Source organism: Lathyrus oleraceus, chromosome 5, assembly GCF_024323335.1.
Source record: "Lathyrus oleraceus cultivar Zhongwan6 chromosome 5, CAAS_Psat_ZW6_1.0, whole genome shotgun sequence".
Lineage (NCBI taxonomy): Eukaryota > Viridiplantae > Streptophyta > Magnoliopsida > Fabales > Fabaceae > Lathyrus > Lathyrus oleraceus.
Window position 1 is genome coordinate 567,030,967 of NC_066583.1, and position 21,028 is coordinate 567,051,994.

Here is a 21,028-nt window from a genome sequence, read left to right on the forward strand (position 1 = left end):
GATATAATTTGTTGAAAATTAGCACTTGACATAATCACGACATAAGTAATTTGTGATGAATGATGATGAATATCTTGATCAATGCTTTTAGAATAAGTCTAGGAAAATTCTGGAGTTAAAATCGAGTCAATGGTCAACAATCAACCAAAAGTCAATAGTTGACCAAAAAGTAAACTATTTGACCAGAAAGACATATGTACCCAAAAGATGTATTTTTTTACCCTATCTCCTTGTAATCCATTCTTTTGATTTGTATCTCAATACATATGTATTGTACCAGGAATTTTCTATAAAATGAATGAAATCTTCCTTTTATTTCAACTTTGTCTTTTCCTTTGAATTCAAGCAAACTTCCGAACTAAGTAACAATCATTTCAATCCCTCTGATAACCATGAATCTCAAATAAAGAGATGATTCGTAGTACAAGTAATATGGGAAATAAACCCGAATAATCATCAAATAATATTTTCCTTAAAAATCCACTTAAACTGAATAAATCCATTATTATTGAACCTTTGGCTTGAATTTGTTACAATATGAAAATGTTGATGGATGACCTAAATGCATGATCAAATGAACAAAACCATAAGGCAGGAGAATTGAATGAGGAGGTAGGATAAATTTTGGGATATGATAATAGGTAATTGGAAGAGAAGGTAAAAACTTTAAGCAATGCCGAGAAAGAGTTGGGAGAAGTTCGAGAAGCCCTGACTGTGGAAACATGTTTTTTAAGGTATTAAAGACTAGTGATCAAAGCCAAAAAGATCCGTCATGGTTTTCCTTTGTCAATATGCTTTTGATGATGAAAACTTGACGATGATAACTTAAATAGAAACTTGTAGAATATTTTTTGTTACAACCTAAATGCAATTTTTGAGTCAAGAAAGTATAACAAAATGGTTAAAGATGCAAGTAGAAGTTAGGGTTTGATCCTATGAGGATGGTAATCAACTGGAATAAATATCAAGCCACGTCTTTAAGAAGATTCAAGAAAGTGTCCATATGAATGGTTTACTTGAAAAGTCTTAAGCTTCAATGTGTAAAATAGAGGAAGTGTGAAAGCTCGTTCTATCATGTCTGAGTGAACTGTGTATTGTAAAAACACAAAGGGATTTTCGTTAAGTTATACGAATAAATCACACACACACAAATAGATTTTTAAGCCTTTACTTCTTAAGAAAATATCCCTAAAAATGTTTTGGAGTCGTGTGAATTGAATCAGGATCTGTCTGAATGATTTTGGACAAATGTTATACTATTCAATTGATTGACACTCATACCTAATCGACCGGGTCACTACAAAAGTTGTCCTTAAACGTTAGTGACAACTTCTTAATGAACGACAACGTCTCTGGATATTTTTTTTCCTGTTTAACTTTTACAATCGCTAATTTTTTGGGCTTTCAATCGATTTGAGCAATGTGTCAATCAATTGACACATTATTTTTGGCCCAACAAGATTTCCTTTTTTATGCTCACCTCAACCTTATAAATAAAGGCTCTTCCTTTTATAATTTCACATCTAGAAAAGTGAACATTATATCTCATTCCTCTCTCTAAAATACTTTCAACTTTCTCTCTCAAGAATATTTCCTTTTTATGCTCACTTCTACCCTATAAATAGAGTCTCTTCCCTTCACAATTTCACATCTAGAAACATGAACATTCTATCTCACTCCTCTCTCTCTAAAAAATATTTTTAACTTTTTCTCACATATTTCAGCCGTAGCACTTTCGAGAAAGTCACATTGTTTATAGAGGAATTTTGTATTCTAGACAAAGTATAATTGTAAATTCACCAAGGAATATTTTTATATTGGTTTAATAATTTATCCATAAATGAGTGTTTGTTTTATTTTAAAGTTAAACCCTTTAAATGCTTTAGTTTGGTGATTTAGGTTCTGAGTCACCGTTTCAGTTTGTAAGCTCAGCCTGATCAAACGCTTTCTTTGGTTCGAGATCAACATGGTCAAAAGCTTTTTTTTGGAAGGAAGACTAACCACTTCTCTCCACTATTTGTTATTTTGATGGAAGTTAGCCAAAAACTTCATTTTTCCTTGTATAAGAGGGTTCAAAGAGTTTAACCTACAAAGAGCTCCTAAGCATTATTGGATACTCTCAAGATCAAATCTTGGAGAGAGGATTATGACTTTCCTTTTTTACCTAACCTCTATAATTTCTGGTGTTATTTATGTTTCCCTTAACTCCTTATTTTCTGCATTCTTAATTTCCTCAGCTAATGCCTACAACATTTTAAAAATGTTTTTAAACTCTAAAAATAATCATAAAACTTTTTCATACTATTATTTTTCTGAAATCCACAATTCACCCCCTTGTGTATGGAGTCACATGCCCAACACTGACTTCTTCTTCTTCTAATGTTAGGGAGGTTGAGACTGCCTTATAAAAAGAGAAAGATGAATGTTTCAATGAGGTGAGAGCTTATGTAGACCGTTTGGAAGAGGTGAAGAAGAAGCTCAGAGACTTTCTCAATGAAAATATCCATGCAACATATGATTCATTTCAAAATGGCTTAAATCAGGTGGAGTTATTTTCCCCCAAAGTGGAGATTTCGGGAAGAACATGATCTAGAGAAGGAAGTCGTGAAGGGGGAATTACTGGGTGATGAGGAATGAGTCTTATTGCTCTTGCTGATTAATATTTATAATTTATTGTTGGTTTCATTGTAAAAATATTTCTTTGATATCTCGTGATTTTTCTTTATAATTAATCTACTTTCTTCCATTAGATGGCTTAGATTCGCTCTCATCCTTGTGCATTTTTAGTTGTGTTCACTATTTGACTTTGCACGATTTTATTCCATCATAATCTCTTACAATTTTATTTCATCATCTAGACTTCCATGATTTTACTTCATCACATGGTCTTTCACAATTTTATTTCATTTTATAGTCTTCCAGGATTTTAAATCAATGCATCAGCAACATGGACGAGATGGATGTTCGCTTTGCTTTGACATCTCTTGGGACCGTGCCCGACTAAAGGTTAGTTCCCCTTCTATGCCCTTAGGTGAAAACCTGGTTCGAAACTGACGTCTCCAGTGTTTCCTCGCCTGTATTATATAGTGGCTAACTACCAAGAAGGGGGTGTTCTAGCAGCGACTTCGTTCGCCTTGTTAATCATACATCATTGTTCTTCACTTGGAAAACAAAATTATATAATTCAACAAAAGTCATTGCATTACTCTTATCATTGTATTACATCAAATAATTATTTTCAATTCGCATCCGTACGACTTGGGGAAGGCTTAGCTAAAATACGGCTTGAGCTTGGTAGCATTCCACATCTTTGAGATTGATTCTCTATGTAAGATCTCTAAAGTGTGCGCTCCATTTCCTGTGCTATCCTTGATCATGTATGGTTCCTCCCCATTTCCTACAAGATTCCCACATTTGGTATTATTTCCATCATTGTTGGCATGTTTTAACATCATATCATTAGGAAGGAACTCTCGAGGTCGGACTCTCTTGTTGAACCTGACCATGGTTGTTTGTTTCAGGAAGTTACTTGTGAGAGCGTCAAAGGTTATATTTTCTTCTAGAAAGTCTAACTCTCCCCGAATGTCTTGTGCTTTGTCTTCCTCTAGTTAGAGGTGCGTTGTTCTCCAACTCAGTTCCCCTATCTCGGTAGGGATGACAACTTTAGTCCCATAAGTGAGTCGTAAGGGTGCTTTTCATGTTGTTGAATAATTTGTGGTTCTATAGGCCGGAAGAACATGTAGGAGTTCCTCCACCCAGTTTTCTTTAGCTGCTTCGAGCCTTTTTTTTCAATCCCATCATAAGAACTCTGTTTGCTGCTCCCTTTACCCGTTCGTTTGTAGATGCCTAACTAATGTGAAGTGTTGCTTGACTTTCACATCCTCTAGCAATTTCTTCAAATTCTTGTCTATGTATTGTGTTCCATTATCTTTCACGCCATCATGAGGGATCTCATACCTAGCCAAAATATTTCCTTTAAATTTTTTTAGTATTTTGGATGATGTGATCTTTGCTCAGGCCTCTAATTTAACACAGTTCGTAAAATAGTCAACGACTTCTATCAAGAATTTTAGTACATCTGAGACTAAAGGAAAAGTGTTGAACAAGTGACTCAAAATAAAAAAGAAGAGATGGGTTGGGATATTTAAAAATTGTGATTAATATTAAATTATATGTTCTTGAAAAAGAATTGCATTACAAAAAAAAGTTAAGATAAAATAGTGAAAAAATAGAATAAACAAAAAAATTATAAAAGAAGGATAAAAAGATCGCATCAGAATTTATCCAGGCTCATCTTAACCTACTGTCTTAATCTTATCCCTAAAAATTATTTATTGAAAGTTCAATTAATAAAATATCTTGAGTGTTTAAGACAAGAAAAAAAGGATTCTCTCTCTCTCTCTCTCTCTCTCTCTATATATATATATATATATATATATAATATATATATATATATATATATATATATATATATATATATATATATATATATATATATATATATATATATATAGATATATATATAGATTAATTGGAATACACTACCAGTGTAAAACCATTTTACACTATCATCCAATTAAAACTATTCATTTTGACACATAAGCATGTAATTAAAAATAAATATAATAATAATTATTAAATTATAATAATAACAATTTCTCCACGTTTCTCTCTTTCACTTTCTTCTTTCACGTTTCTTTCACTCTCTTTCTCTTTCTTCTTCCACTTTTCTCTCACTCCCTTTATTTCTCATTTCAGTTACATCTATTATTCTTCCCCCACTCCATTCATCTATTCAAAATTGATCTTTATACTTTCACAAATTTTATCTCACAAACTATATTTGCAAATCTCTACATACATGAGGTTAAACCCTACACTAATAATATTTTCTTCTTTTTCATGATTGTCTGACTTTCCAATTTTTTCTTGTTTTTTTTTCTTTTAATATTAAATTTAAGTAGAATAATTTATGAACTTATACTGATTGTTGAAACTTTATAAAATTTAAAGCAATGGTAGCTTGAGTTTTAACAAATAATATGAGATTTGATTAAAAAGAAAGATATAATAAATTATCTCTATAGATTGAGCATGAAAAAGAAAATAAAAATTAACGATCTCTCTACATAAAAACATTCAATATTAGACAAAATTTGAAAAAAATTCAAAAGTTAAGAATAAATGGATAAGCACATAACTTTATAAAGAATGAGAAATGTTTCTCTAATCCCTCATAGACTCCAACATAAAAAAAAAACAACAAAAGACCATTTGATCTAAACACAAAAATAACCGTAGAGTAAAATAGTAAGTGCAAAATGTCAACAACTTAAATAAGGCTACGATGAAGTCTCCAAAGAGCATAGAAGCAACTTGTTGAATTTTCCTGTTCTAAAAGGCTTGATAAAGCATGACTTGAATAAAAACCTTCAGTTATAATATGAAGACAATTAATTATTAAAATTAACACTAGTATAAATATAAGCAAAACTAGTAACATTAGAAAAAACTATTACCTCTTAATCAACCAACAATATAGAAGTTTCAAAATAGAGTTTGAAAATTGAATTTATCACCTAAAAATCATAAGTATGTTGTTAGTGAATAAAATTAACATGATAAAAAAATGAGAAGACATGTACATGTAATTTTAAGATACCTTGTTTGATTTAAATTTGGACATTTAGGCTTAGTATGACCCTTTTTCATGCAATAACTACAAGTAGAGGAACCTTTTCTGACCATCTCCAAACTACTTTTCATTCGCAAAGTCTGCGGACGTCCTTTAGTTGCTATAAGTGGAGGGTCATGCAAAGCTATGTTAACATCTTGAAATATTCTAAACATTTTTCTTGTATAAATTTTTGAAGTTTCTTCTTCCATGGGATATAAAGTTCGTAAAAGTGACTTTGAATTTCTTGTTTTGAAAGTCTTCTCTCTTTCCTTGTTGTAACGTGCATCAAGAGCTTTTTCATATTGTGTCACAAATTGGCTTAATGAAGTACTTGAATTCAAAAAATCCTTAAAATATTTATTCATACTTTCACTCCTTTGAGTGGTAGACATTCCTGCACAAAAATTGTGACGTACATAAGCAGGAATCCATTTTTCTCGAATGGAGAATGTCTTGTTTAGCCATTGATTATCTTGTAATCCATATTTATCAATCATTGCTTCCCAATCAGAATCAAATTCTTCAACAGTGGTAGATTGGTGGATGCACTTGTAAAATTGATTTTTAAATTCACCATGTTCATGATAGACACGATTCAAGTATTCAGGAACATTTTTCTCAATATGCCACATGTAATAATGATGATTAACCTTTAGAAATACCTTTGCAACTACATTACTAATAGCAACATCTTGATCGGTGATGATAGTTTTAGAAGAAATTCCACTGATTGCTTCTAACCAAGTACTTAGCAACAAAAAAAAACTCTCTATAGTTTCATCCCATAATAGAGCACAACCAAAAAGAATGGATTGTTGATGATGATTAACTCCTGTGAATGGAACAAAAGGCATTTTATATTTATTTGTCAAATGCGTCAGATCAAAAGTAACAACATCACCAAAGTATTTATATGCCATTTTGGACCTTGAATCAACCCAAAAACAATTTGCTAATCTTCCTTCAGCGTCCATTTGAAATGCATAGAAAAATGCAGGATTCTTCAATTGACAACTTTTAAAATATGATAACATCATTTGAGCATCTCCATTTTCTAACTTTTTTTGTCTCTTTTCAGTTAAGTAATTGATAACATCTTGTGGACTAAATCTAACATTATCAACACCACCACTTTCAGTACATAAGACAGATAGGGCCTAAACCAGAATCATGCAACACATCAATAAGTTTTTTTTGCACATTAGTCTTCTTTCTATGTACTCGAAGAAACTGTGAACTTTTAGGAGAAAATAGTTCATGATTATGCTCTCTTACAAATCTTAAAACAATCCATATTTCTCCATTTTTCTTTAAATACAACATTGCCTTGCATCCTACCCTTGTTTCATCGTGTACGATAATACTATTACTTTCTTCTTTCACATATTTTTTTGCCTGAAATCCCTCCTTTGAACAGAGAAATTCTCGACCTATTATCATACCATTTGTTCTTGATTTAATAACACGACCCATACGAAAACTAAAACTTGTATTCTTAGCATACCTTATGTAGTAAATTCTCGTCTCTTCAATTGATGCAAACTCCATTCCTTCGTATGGCTCTAAGGGAGGCTCTGTTGGTAGTATGCTATTGAGAGGATCAATACCAACAACACTTTCAAGCATGTCATCAGAGCTAAGTATGGTTGAATCTTCATGTATGTTTTGCATCTCTTAATCTGTTATAATAATACAAATAATATTTACACAACTGTTAAACATGATAACAAAAATAATATTGCATTAGTAAAGCTAGTAAAATTGAATACAATACTTATATCTTTCTCTTTTAATCAAATCCCATATTATTTGTTAAAACTCAAGCTACCATTGCTTTAAATTTTATAAAGTTTCAACAATCAGTATAAGTTCATAAATTAGTCTACTTAAATTTAATATTAAAAGAAAAAAAAAACAAGAAAAAATTGGAAAGTCAGACAATCATAAAAAAGAAGAAAATATTATTAGTGTAGGGTTTAACCTCATGTATGTAGAGATTTGCAAATATAGTTTGTGAGATAAAATTTGTGAAAGTATAAAGATCAATTTTGAATAGATGGATGGAGTGGAGGAAAAATAATAGATGTAACTGGAATGAGAAATAAAGGGAGTGAGAGAAAAGTGGAAGAAGAAAGAGAAAGAGAGTGAGAGAAACGTGAAAGAAGAAAGTGAAAGAGAGAAACGTGGAGAAATTGTTATTATTATGATTTAATAATTATTATTATATTTATTTTTAGTTACATGCTTATATGTCAAAATGAATAGTTTTAATTAGATGATAGTGTAAAATAGTTTTACACTGATAGTGTATTCCAATTAATCTCATATATATATATATATATATATATATATAATATATATATATCTATATATATATATATATATATATATATATATATATATATATATATATATATATATATATATATATATATATATATATATATATATATATATATATACTCCGTTCCTTTTTAAATGTTTCTTTTTTGAAATTTTTTTTATTCCTTTTTAAGAATCACTTACAAAATTCAAGATATTATAAATTGTATTTTATCAAAATTATTCCTAGATAATTATTATACGGAGAGAAAAAGTAAAACGAATGCAATAAATAGTTAAGAATATTATAGGTAAAAAGAGAATTGTCGTTGAAAAGGTAATAATAATGAACCGTCCTCTTTCATTTATTACGACGGTTGTCACAGAATGTGACGGTTTTGAACCGCCTTCCCCCTATAGCGCACAAAATACAGACCAAGAAACAGAGGCTGCGGCAGTTTTAAAACCGCCCTCCCCGTATGGCGCAAAATTACAGACCAAGAAACAGAGGCTGCGACAGTTTTAGAACCGCCCTCATCCAACGGCACGCAAAACAAACATGGCCTGTGAAAATTTAAAGAACTGCCTTCCTCAAACATACACTTTAAATCTTGATTGATAGGTTGAGTTTAGATGAATGATGAGTTTACTAGACTTCGGGATTTTTCTTCTTCCTGAAAAGAGAAACTTCTCCGTTTGAATATTATGATTGGATATCATAGTCTTATTTGAATGTGCTCAGTGGAGTTAAAGTGCTTCTCAATACCGTGCAACTTGAATTGCAACTTTATTGAGTATTTGATTTGACTTTCCCGCTAGATAGCTTGAAATTATCACTACGCCAAATAAGGGAAAAGAGGGCGCTTTTTTTAGCCTATAACAGCGCTTTAAAGCGTCCTCTAATCTGGCGCTGGCATAGGTAAAGACAGCGCTTTTTTTTCTGGTGAAAGCGCTCTCTAAAGTGGCTCTTTAAGCCCTTTAAGGGCTACTTTAGAGGGCGCTTTTTAAAGAAAGCGCCCTCTAAAGTGGAAACTTTTAAGGGTTTAGAGGGCGCTTTTACTAGAAAGCGCCCTATAAAGTGGAAATTTAAAGGGTTTAGAGGGCGCTTATTTTGGAAAGCGCCCTCTAAAGTGGGTGGTTATTTAATTTTTTTTTTAAAAAGCGCTATATTTTTTTATTTATTTTAGACAACCTGTATATTGAAGCAGTACACCTAAAACTGTATAATTTGAAGCCCTTTTTCACACATTGCATTCAACAAGCCTTATATACAACAATCCATACATATACAACAATCCACTGATATATAATCGTTTAACTTCTAAAGATTCTAAATATACAACCAATTCATAACTTAAAAAGAAATAAAACTAAGTAGCAAAAGCATCTCTGAGATGTATGTTTTTTTTGCTAGCCGCAGTCTTCTTAGCAACAACCTCTTTTTGTTCAATATCAATAGCATGAACCTAAAATATCATAAAATTAGTTAGGTGAAGTATAAGATCAAGAATTAACATTTTCTATGCATAAATATCATATAATTGTGTTTATACCTTTTTTTTGATGCAACTGACTCGATTTGCTGTAATAAAAGCCATTTTACCTATAATAAAGAAAACAATTAAAATCATTTGACCTGTACCTTTTTCACTAAGTTCTCTTTCTTTTCTTGGTTGGAATATGTTCTACATGTCTCTTAACAACACGGACGGTTGGATTGATCCAAATACCCTCATTATGATCATTTCTAATATATGAATCATTTGATATAATATTCTCATCTTGATCATTTCTGGTAAACGATTCAATCTCAACATCAATATCACCTTGATCTCCAGTGTTTTCATCAATTACTTTGTTGGAAAAAAGAACTATAGACCATTTCGTACTTTTCGGATCATTGACATAGAACACTTGTCTAGCTTGAGAGGCTAGAATAAAAGACTCATCTTTGTATCCCACCCTATTAAGATCCACTTGCAAAAATCCTGACTTATCCATTCGAATGCCGTTATTATTTTCAACCCACTTGCAACCAAATATAGGAATCTGAAACTTCTCATAATCAAACACCCAAATGCGCTCGATAACACCAAAATACGACAGATTTGCAAATTTGGGGTTTAAGTCCTTCACACTTGATATGTGCATTGCTTCAGCTACCACGGTGACACCACTATTCTGCATAGTACTTTTATCATCTTGTTCTTTGGTATAAAATATGTATCCATTAATCGCGTATGCGCTATAAGAAAAAACATGGAAACTTGGACCATATGCTAAGCATCTCAACCTTTCTGTTATTGAAGCGGGATCTGAATAATACTTTGAATAAATATGATCCTTAAACCAAGGTATAAAACATCGATTGTGCTCTCGTACTATCCAATTTTCATTTCTATTGGGATTTAAACCTCGGAGAACATCCTTGTGAATTTCAACATACGGCTCAACCTCATTCTCATTGTGCAGAACATACAAATGCACTTGATCCCGTTCGACCCTTGATACTGCCACGATTTTATTTCCAATTAGATTTTTTCCTTCTTTCTTTTCGACAAGCTGAGACTTGGGGAGTCCGATTGACTGAACATTAGACAAATATTCAGTACAAAACTCAATCGCTTCTTCAACAATGTATCTTTCAACCATACAACCTTCTGGTCGACTTCGGTTCTTCACGTACCCTTTTAATATTTTCATATAACGTTCAACAGGGTACATCCATCTCATATAAGCTGGTCCATACAATTGTGTCTCTTTCACAAGATGAACAACTAGATGTACCATTATGTCAAAAAATGATGGAGGAAAAAACATTTCAAGCTCACACAAAGTAATAACGATTTCTTTTTGCAACATTGGTAAGATCGCAGGATCGATCACCTTACTGCAAATTGACTTGAAGAAAGAACACAACTTAGTTATAGAGCTTCTTACTTTTTCTGGAAGAATAGAACGTATACCTATTGGGAGAAAATGTTTCATTATAACATGGCAATCATGGGTCTTTAAACTCTTTAACTTGAGGTCTTTCATAGACACAAGTCTTCTAATATCTGAAGAGTACCCTTCTGGAACTTTAACTTCACTTAGAAACTTACACAATGTTTTTTTCTCCTTTCTAGATAGAGTATAAGCAGCAGGCGGTAGATATGTTCGTTTTCCTTTCTTCAAGGGTCCTAATTCAGTTCTTATTCCCATCGCTATCAAGTCCTTTCTTGCCTTAAGGCCATCCTTAGACTTTCCTTGTATATTGAGTAACGTGCCAATAACACTTTCAAATACATTTTTTTCAATATGCATAACATCAAGAAAATGTCTCACATACAAGGACTTCCAATACGGCAATTCAAAAAAAACTGACCTCTTCTTCCACCCACTTTTGATAAGTGTGTGGGCAAAAGGCTTGCCAAACTGAGTATCCAAATCTTTCACCTTTTCAAAAATTTGATCACCCGTCAATATATGTGGAGCTCTGCCTTGTTCTGTCTCTCCATTGAACGCCTTTCTCCATCCACGGTAGTGATGATTTGAATTTAAGAATCTCTGATGACCGAGAAAGACATTCTTCTGACCAAACTCCAAGCGCTTCCAATCTGTTTTATCTTCACAAATAGGACACGCACATTGACCTTTTATGCTATACCCTGATAGATTTCCGTATGCTGGAAAATCATTAATTGTGCCAAACAACATCGCCCTCAAGTTGAAACTTTCTTTCCTATATCCATCATAAACCTCCACACCGGTCTCCCACAAAATCTTTAAATCTTCAATTAAGGGCTTCAAGTACACGTCTATGTCATTCCCTGGTTGTTTAGGTCCAGAAATCAACATAGACAACATCATGTACTTACGCTTCATACATAGCCATGGAGGTAGGTTATAAATCATAATAATCACAGGCCATGTACTGTGTGAGATACTCTGGATACCGTGTGGGTTCATTCCATCAGTAGATAATGCCAAGCGAAGGTTTCTTGATTCTTCTCCAAATTCAGGATAATCATTATCAATTTTCAACCACTGTGGTGAATCTGCCGGATGTCGATACTTTCCATCTATAATTCTTTCATCTGCATGCCAGGTCAAGTGTCTTGAATCGGTTTCACTACGAAACATGCGTCTAAATCTCGGAATAACAGGAAAATACCACAAGACTTTTGCTGGAGACAATTTGTTCTTATATCGCGAGACACCGCATTTAGGACACTCATTTAACGATGCATACTCATTTCGAAACAAAACGCAATCGTTTGGACATGCATGTATCTTATCATAGCTCATGCCAATAGAGCACAACATCTTTTTGGTCTCATATGTTCGATTGGGAAGAACATTATCCTCAAGAAGCATATCTTTCAAAAGGGCTAATAACTCTGTGAAACTTTTATCCGACCATCCATTGCCCACCTTTAAGTTGTACAACTTTAATACCGCAGACAATCTTGTGAATTTAGTGCAACCATCATACAAAGGTTTCTCTGCATCACTTACCAACCTCTCAAACATTTCGGGACAATCCTTAAGATCTCCTTCAAGTGCTTCTGCAATCTCTTCAACTCGATCACAATCGTATGTATCTGCGCCACTATAGTTTGAGGCATAGGTCGTACTATCCCCCGGTTCAACATTCTCGTTACTTTTCTCACCATGCAAATTCCAACATGTATAACTTCGATCAATTCCATGCCTCATTAGATGCGATGTCAACTGAACTGCGTCAACCCGTTTCCCATAACAACAATCCAAGCAAGGACATATCATTCTACTGGGGTCTTCGGCGTGCGCAACGGCAAACTTAACGAATTCTGATACCCCATTTTCGTACTCTCTCGACAATCAATTGGAAGACATCCATGTATTATCCATTACTAATTAGAATAAACAAAAAACATTTTCAGAAGAGAAACCAAAAATGGGATGAGACAAAACAATTTCGCTTTATTGAGTTAGTCTCTGTGCAGGGCATTCATGTCTCCAACAACAACCCAAAACCAAAACAATTTTGGTTTATTGAGTTAGTTTCTCAACATTTTCAGATATCTCTGACTTCAATAGCATGAGAATGTATGAACCATGCATTAAGCATTAGTGGTATGCACTAATTTGTAGCATAGTTATATATCATCATATAGTTTTTACAAAAGATAAACATTGACTAGAAAATATATATGTAGAATTGTATAATGGTCTAACTGAAAGCTAACAGAAGAATAGTCGACTCTAATTTACTCTATCAAATAACATCCATACCTAAACTTCTTAAGTTACTAGCTACGCTATGTATGCTAGAATAAATACACTCATAAGCTGCATAGTGTACCTTTGATTGGTAGAAGGTGTTTTAGATATTGCTGCCTCCTTTTTCTACATCGAGAAACAAATGGAACAGTTGGTGAAATTTAACCCATAATGCCTAGTCTCTATTGCTAGCATTGCAACACAATAATTATTGTTGAGAATACTCAATAAATGTATGAACCAAGAAAAATGAAACCAAAAATGAACAATAGCGAACGTCAGAAGAGAAACCAAGTAATATGAAGATTAGAAAAATACCTATGGTGTCAAAATCGAACAGCTAACAACGAATTAATAGAAGGAGGAAACGTCGTAGATCTAACAGAGGTGGAAGGAGAACGCCTTAGAAGTAGCGAAAATCGTAGCAGTGAGAACCCTAACGTGAAAAAGAACGAAAATAACAGAGAGTGAAATAACAAAACGCGCAGTATGTTATAATTTTAATGTTTACTAAAGGGGACCTTAGAGGGCGCTTGTGGAAAAAAAGCGCCCTCTAAAGGGGGCCTAAGAGGGCGCTTATGAAAGCGCTCTCTAAGGCTTTCCAAAAGCGCTTTATAAACTGGAAATGCACATGGACTTATAGAGCGCTTTTTTAAAAGCGCCCTCTAAGGGTAACCTTAGAGGGCGCTTTCTAAAAAGCGCCCTGTATTGTTGTCCCTCTATCTCCTCCTTATTTTTTCGCTTCACCTTAGAGGGCGCTTTATTACAAAAGCGCCCTCTAAAGTGCGCTGTCTATTCCAGTTGTTCGCTCCTTATTTTTTCGCTTCACTTTAGAGTGCGCTTTTGTAATAAAACGCCCTCTAAGATGCGCTGTTTATTCCAGTTTTTGGCGTAGTGTATGAATTTTTCTAAGAAACCAGAAGGGATTACAAACAAAGTAAATGTTGGTGTAAGCTTACCAGATTTTAATGAGTTGTTAACTTATGACAAATAATCATGTTGTAGTTGTAGTTGATTCGATTCCTTACAAGTAAATTGAAGTTATCTTATTTTTGCTTAAGATAAGCTACTTGTTCTGTCTAGTTGTTATATTCTTTCCATATGGAAATAGGAAAGTGAGCTCTTTGGAAATTATGATTTTTCACACTTTTATGATATTTCATATCCATCATTTGTTTCACTGTTTTCAGTTATAGCAAGTGTTTCCATGGATTGTTTTGTTAACTCTGACTAAAGGGTTTACTTAAACTAGAATTTCTATTTTATTGATGACAAAAGCTTCTCATCATTGTACCTGTTGGTAAACCAGAATTCCAGCTTCTCAGCATTCTAGCTTTTTTCTCGTTAATCATAATTCATGTATATGATAATATCCATTTTGTTAAATCAGTACTTCTATACCATTATGACGTTGAGTCAGAAACTTGAACAAATGGTCTTCACCTATACACAACAAATTGTGAATTTGAAGAATCAAAGTTAGAGATTTCACTTAGATAAGGTTAATGTAAATATATATCATTTAGTGAGAAACTACTCAAAACATTTCATGACTAAATGAAAATCCACCATACAAGAATTATATGAAAATACAAGGGTACCTTTGTTTTTGGAACAATGTTTTGGAAGCTAATGTTGACACATACCGAGAGAGAAACAAAACACGAACATAAGAAAGTGAAAAAGAAGCAAATGTAGGATAAGTGTGATTAAATGAAATGGAGTTTTCCAGATCATAATTATAATACTTGGCTAATAATAAATGTGTGAATTTTACTTTATTTTTTTCTACTTTCTATTTGTTAAGTTGGACATATGATTAGCAGATTTATCCATGTACTTGTCAAAAAGTATATAATTGTGTGACATCATTATGTTGGTAGGGGTGGTTAGAGGCCTTAATAGTTTTCTAGTGGGTTAAGACTTGCTCACGGAGACGAGATGACCTATCCGATGGTGTTTTACGGTTATGAGAGAGTAAACTCACGTGAGGTGAGAAGCTCTGTAACTCTTTGGTGTATCTCGTGCGTTATTACGGTATATCCTCTCACCTACTAGGAATGACGTATTTATAGAGGCTCTTAGGCTTAGAGTTTCTTTGGGAAAAATAACAATCCACTTAGTCAGTGGTGGATTGTTGAATTCCTATTTCCTAGTAAGACTTGGATTAGCCTGTTGACCATGACTTTATCTGACTGAGGAACGTCTTTTCCCACTTTTCTCGTGACTTTGCGAGTAGGGAACACTCAGGGCGACGTGGTCCCTAGTGGTGGACAATAGTTGTGAGTCGCCCCTTTCGGGAATTTGGTAATCCCCCCCTGCTCTTAAGAGGTCTTTTACAAATATATTAATACACATTCCCTCAAGAACAAGAGTTTTGATAAAGGGCGAAGTGCTTTAAACGACACATCATTAGGGGTATCCATTTGATGAGATCCAAGTCCCTCAGGCGAGGCATTGAGTCTCTTGGGAGAAACTTTAAGTTGGGCCTTGTCTAAGGCAATATCAAGTCTCTCATGCGAGGTGTTTAGATGAGCCTATTGGATGGAACTCTTAGTCCCTCAGGAGAAAGTATATTGCCGAGAATGTCTGAAGAGATTCTAAGTCCCTTAGGCGAGGTGTTGAGTCTCTCGTGCGAGACTTAGGTCAAAATCCTCAAGATAGACTTACAAGTTAAGTCTCTTGAGTCAGACTTTTGCCGTGTCCTTCAGGCGAGACTTTATGTTGGCCCTTGTCCGAGGTGATGTCAAATATCTCAGACGAGGTGTTTAGATGAGCCTTTTGGATGGAACTCTCAGTCCCTCAGGAAAAAATATATTGTTAAGCATGTTTAAAGAGATTCCAAGTCCCTCAGGCGGGATTGTATGTTGAGCATGTCTGATGAGACTCTAAGTCCCTTAGGAGAAGCGTTGATTCCTTCGGGCGGGACTTCGATCAAAACCTCTTACAAGACTTTAAGTTAAGTCTCTTGTACCAAACTTCGGTCGCGTCCCTTAGGCAAGACTTTAGGTTAGAATTTGTTTGAGGCGACATCAAGTCCTCATGAAAGGTGTTTATATGAGCCTGTTTGGTGGGACTCTTAGTCCCTCAGGCGAGATTGTATGTTGAGTCTGTCTGGTGAGACTCTAAGTCCCTCAAACAAAATGTTGAGCCCTTCGCGAGGGACTTCGATCAAATCCTCGGATAATATTTTAAGGTAAGTCTCTTGGGCCGGACTTCAGTCACGTCCCTTGGACAAGACTTTAGTTTGGAACTTGTTTAAGGTGACATCAAGTCTCTTAGGAGAGGCGCTTAGATGAGGTGGTTGCCGGTGGGTAGTACTGTCATATTATATTGCCCTTAAGGGCGACAAGGATTCTTCTATGGAAGTCCACCGTATTCTTATTACCTAAAGAGGCGGAAAGGATCTTCTTGTGGAATTCTAATGTGCTCGTATTGTTTGAGGAGGCGACAAGGATCTTCCTGTAGAAGTTTACATATTTGTATCTTTTGGAAAAGCGACAAGAATCTTATTGTGGAAGTATAACATACATGATACCGAAAACTGCGATGTGGGCGACGTATCTTACCTCATAGACCAAATATGCGATGCATTTTAGTCTTGCATTCTTCACCTCCTAGTTGAATTGAGATTGTCTCCACAAGGGAATGTCAATCTCAACGAGGAGCATAACGTTCACGTTGTATACCAAGGTGAAAGGAGTTTCCTTGGTAGTTAAGTTAGGCATGGCATGTTATGACCATAATATCTCATGGAGTAATTCATCCCACAACCCATTGGCTTCGTCAAGCTTCTTCTTGATTCCCTTCAGGATCACCTTGTTTGTTGACTCCGCCCGTCCATTAGCTTGTGGGTGGACAACAGAGACGAACTTCATTTGAAATCTTGATTTACGATATAATATAATGAGTGTAGTGCTAGAGAATTGGGTTCCATTGTCGAAGAAGATGACGTCAGGAAGTACGAACATGCACATGATGTGATTTTAGCGATAGCCTCCGCCTCTATCCACTTTGTAAAGTAGCCGACTCCTTGTCATACCCCAAATTTTCCCGGACATTTCAAACTTTCATGCATCAAACTTAATTTTTCTTAGAATAAATGACATTCTTGTTGTTCAAATTTATGTTGATGACATCATATTTGGTTCTGCTTATGCTACTTTGTGCAAAGAATTTGCTAAGGCTTGCAGGCAGAGTTTGAGATGATTCTGATGGGAGAACTCAAGTTCTTTATGGGGATTCAGATCAATCAAAGTTTAGATGGAACTTACATCCATCAGAACAAATACACCAAGGAACTTATGAAGAAGTTTGACATGTCTGAATGCAAGATGTCAAAGACTCATATGCATTCTACATGCATCCTTGAGAAGGATGAGGTAAGTGCTAAGGTAGAACAGGAGGTATACATAGGTATGATTGATTTTCTCTTATACTTGACTGCTTCTAGGCATGACATTTTGTTTAGTGTCTGTTTATATGCTCGTTTCCAATCAAATCTTAGAGAGTCTCACTTAATATTTGTTAAGAGGATCTTCAGGTATCTGAGAGGTACGATTAACCTTGGCTTGTGCTATAGAAAATCCAAAGATTACGAGCTAGTGGGTTGTTGTGATGATAACTATGCTGGAGACATACTTGAAAGGAAAAAAACTTCTGGAAGTTGTCGGTTTCTGGGAGATAATCTGATCTCATGGTCCAACAAAAGGCAATCAACAATAGTACTTTCAACTGCCGAAGCTGAATATATAGCACCCTCTGGACGCAACACTTAGATACTCTAGATGATAAGTCAGCTAGAAGATTTCCAGATATATGAGAGTAATATTCCTATACTCTGTGATAATACTTATGTTATTTGTTTATCTAAGAATCCCATTTTGCATTCTAGAACAAAGCATATAGAAATAAAACATCACTTTATACGTGACTATGTTCAGAAGGGTATTTTAAATCTAAAATTTCTTGATACAGACCATCAATGGGATGATATCTTTACAAAACCCCTTGCTGAAGATAAATTTGTTTTCACTCTGAAAATTTTAAAAATGGACTTATGTTCAGAATGAAAATGATGTTTTTTCAGAAGGTTTATCTATTAGAATGACAAAATGAGACTCTGAGATTTGTTGGGAGTTCTGAACATGTGAGACTTCTGAAGTGAGAAGGAAGAATAAGTTTAGATGTATTCACTCAGAGTTTGTTTGGTTAAACAAATATGCCTCATGGATACTGAACAATTTTTTCATTAATACCTGTCAATCAGTCTCGATAAATGGAACAGTTTTAAGACAACTGTCTTAGAAAACTGAATCGTTTTTATCAGATGACATGACACGTTGGGTGAGTAAACCTTGGGATTAGCTAAAATCTTTTACACTTTCCCCTCTTGTCAGAATTTTCGTTGTTTGCTTTTTGTTTGTCATGATTGCAAAACTTCTATTTAAACTCACTTCACTCACTTGACGCACTTTCGCTACTCTCACAACCCACACTTTCACTCTTTGAGCCAATATTATTTGCAAACCCTAAAACCCTTTTTGCTCTTTAACAGTGTCTTCTGCTCAACAATCTGCTCAACAGACTCAAGAGCAACAATAAGAACAAGTTCTCAAAGGACTTAAAGAACTCACTCTGTATACTCCAGTTGAAGATTTAAGAGTTCTATGTGAATTAATGATGGATTTCGACAACCTTAAAGCTAATTGATTTGATCTTTTTGGAACCCTGAGATTTCAAGGATGAAAAGGTTCCTTTGAACGTCTCAAAGGACCAGTATATGACCAGTTAGTCAAGCAATTATGGGTTTTCACTGAAGCTTTAAATCTTCAAGTTACATCATATGTGTTGGGTCACAAGATATCCATTTCTGAAAAGTCAATTGCTACTCTTATGGGACATGATGGTTCTAGGAAGAGATGTTTTAGTATGATCGCAACGAAGGATAAGATTGTAGAGATTGCAAAAGTCATCTTTAAGAATGGAAATCCTTCATCTAATGCTAAAGATCTTCATGACGAGCTTAGAATTTGGTTCAAGATAATTCTTGGATGTATTCATCCCCGACCTTCTTAAAATTCACAAGATTACATCAACACTAATCAGAAGTACATGCTGTACTATCTGGAGATTAGTGTCAGGATTAATTTCCCCTCAATTTTGTTCAAGTATCTGAGGGAAATAGTCAAGGAAACCAGAAATGGAGGTTCCAAGATGAGATATTGGATACCTATGGGTAGGTTGATTTATGACATCCTATTCGAGAGTAAACTGGTTCAGAAGCTTATTGATGCTGGAATGACGAAGGAAGATAACTTTGTTATTGGGAAGCATTTTAGTAGGCACACTCTGAAGAACATGTACCTAATTAAACATGTTGTTAATCCTTCAAAACTTCTAGACAGGGTATCTGTTGGTTCTAGAAGTATGTTAGTGGATGATTATCCGTTCTTCTCTCAGGAAAAATCTAAGGAGGTTATGGAACATTACAATGCTGAATGTCTAGCAAAGGGTCGTCCTCAAGAGGTGTTTGTCTTTGAGGAACTTCCGGAAGTCCATGAAGATGTGTATTCTCTGAAAAGGAAAATGAAGCCTATATCTTCTGGTGAATGACCTTCTGAATCTGTCAGAACTCTAATCAAAGTTGCTAGGACTTCTAGACTCAGCATTCTGAAGGACACAATGAGACCAGAAGCAGAACATGTTCGTTCTGAGACTGCTAGGTTTTCTGAAGTGACTCATTCTAGGAATCATGATAAGGAACCTATGACTGAGACTCTGTTTCATTCTATAGGTTGTGTTATGTCTACTTCATCTACGTCTCCTCAACCTTCTCTACCACCATACATTCCTTTTCAAACTATAACTACCCCCATCCAAAGTCCTCTAGTGCCTCTGAAACAACCACCACTTCCATGCCATCTATTTCTGTCATAATCCCTATACCCACCCCTACCTTTATTGAATCAACCACCACAAAAACCATTGCACAACCAACCTTAAATGCATGTACCACCTCTATAACCACTCCCATTACCAAACCTTCTAATACATATAGCCATCCCTATGATTCTGATTTTTCCATACCTACTTCGTTCCCCTTAACCATGCCTGAAGCCCATGCCTTTCCAGAAAACACATCCACACCATTTACTCCACCTCACAAACCCATTGATCTACCTATTTTTGATACATTCATGGAAAAACTCAGAAATAACAAACCTTGTACTCCTGATTCTTCTGACCTAACCATTCACATTTCCTCTGACACCAAAATTTAATCTGAATCAAACCAAACCTTAAGGAATATGATGATTCAGTCAGACAGTTTGTATCAAATGTTGAAGTCATTGCAGTTCTAGACATGAACTTCTGTCTCTAATCTGATCTGACTTCTATTCAAACCAACATTTGTCTTACTTCTTTGGATGATTTGTTGACTTAGTTTGAACAAGAGGTTGCTGGTAGACTCTACACACACACACCCTCTCTCTATGAGGCTTGTGTTTCTAACACAAATCTCTTTGAGGTGTGTGCTATGACCAACAACTTCAGAAGATAGATTGAAGTCAGTTTTGAAATGCTGGAGATTGCTTGCCTGACGAAGCAAAGAGGAACTTCCATGCGAGACTCTCTGGTATTGTTGAACCCCTACTTTAGAAGGTTCCTCTAACACTTATGCTTCATGCTCCTGTTGTGACTCCAGCTCCTTCTCCAGTTCAGGCTCCTTTGGTTGCTTTTGAGTCTACTCTAGAAGTTAGAAGTGTCTCTGGTGCACAT

The 21,028-nt window shown here is 34.7% G+C and overlaps 1 protein-coding gene across 1 annotated transcript; it reads right to left on the reverse strand.

The window, feature by feature from the left end:
* Positions 1-5,575: 5,575 nt before the first annotated feature.
* LOC127082106 (protein FAR1-RELATED SEQUENCE 5) lies at positions 5,576-7,348 on the reverse strand. The gene is made up of 3 exons (XM_051022334.1): positions 6,953-7,348; positions 5,663-6,834; positions 5,576-5,579 (listed from the first exon to the last, which is right to left on the reverse strand). The coding sequence occupies exons 1-3, from the start codon at positions 7,346-7,348 to the stop codon at positions 5,576-5,578; spliced, it is 1,572 nt and encodes a 523-aa protein (XP_050878291.1).
* Positions 7,349-21,028: the final 13,680 nt, after the last annotated feature.

What these genes read in the sequence shown, in the direction of transcription:
- LOC127082106 (XM_051022334.1), bottom strand. Translation starts at nt 7,348, where the DNA reads ATGCAAAACATACATGAAGATTCAACCATACTTAGCTCTGATGACATG. An exon ending in TATGGATTGTTTTAAGATTT is followed by an intron (nt 6,835 to 6,952) that starts GTAAGAGAGCAT and finishes ATTCTGGTTTAG; the next exon opens with GCCCTATCTGTCTTATGTAC.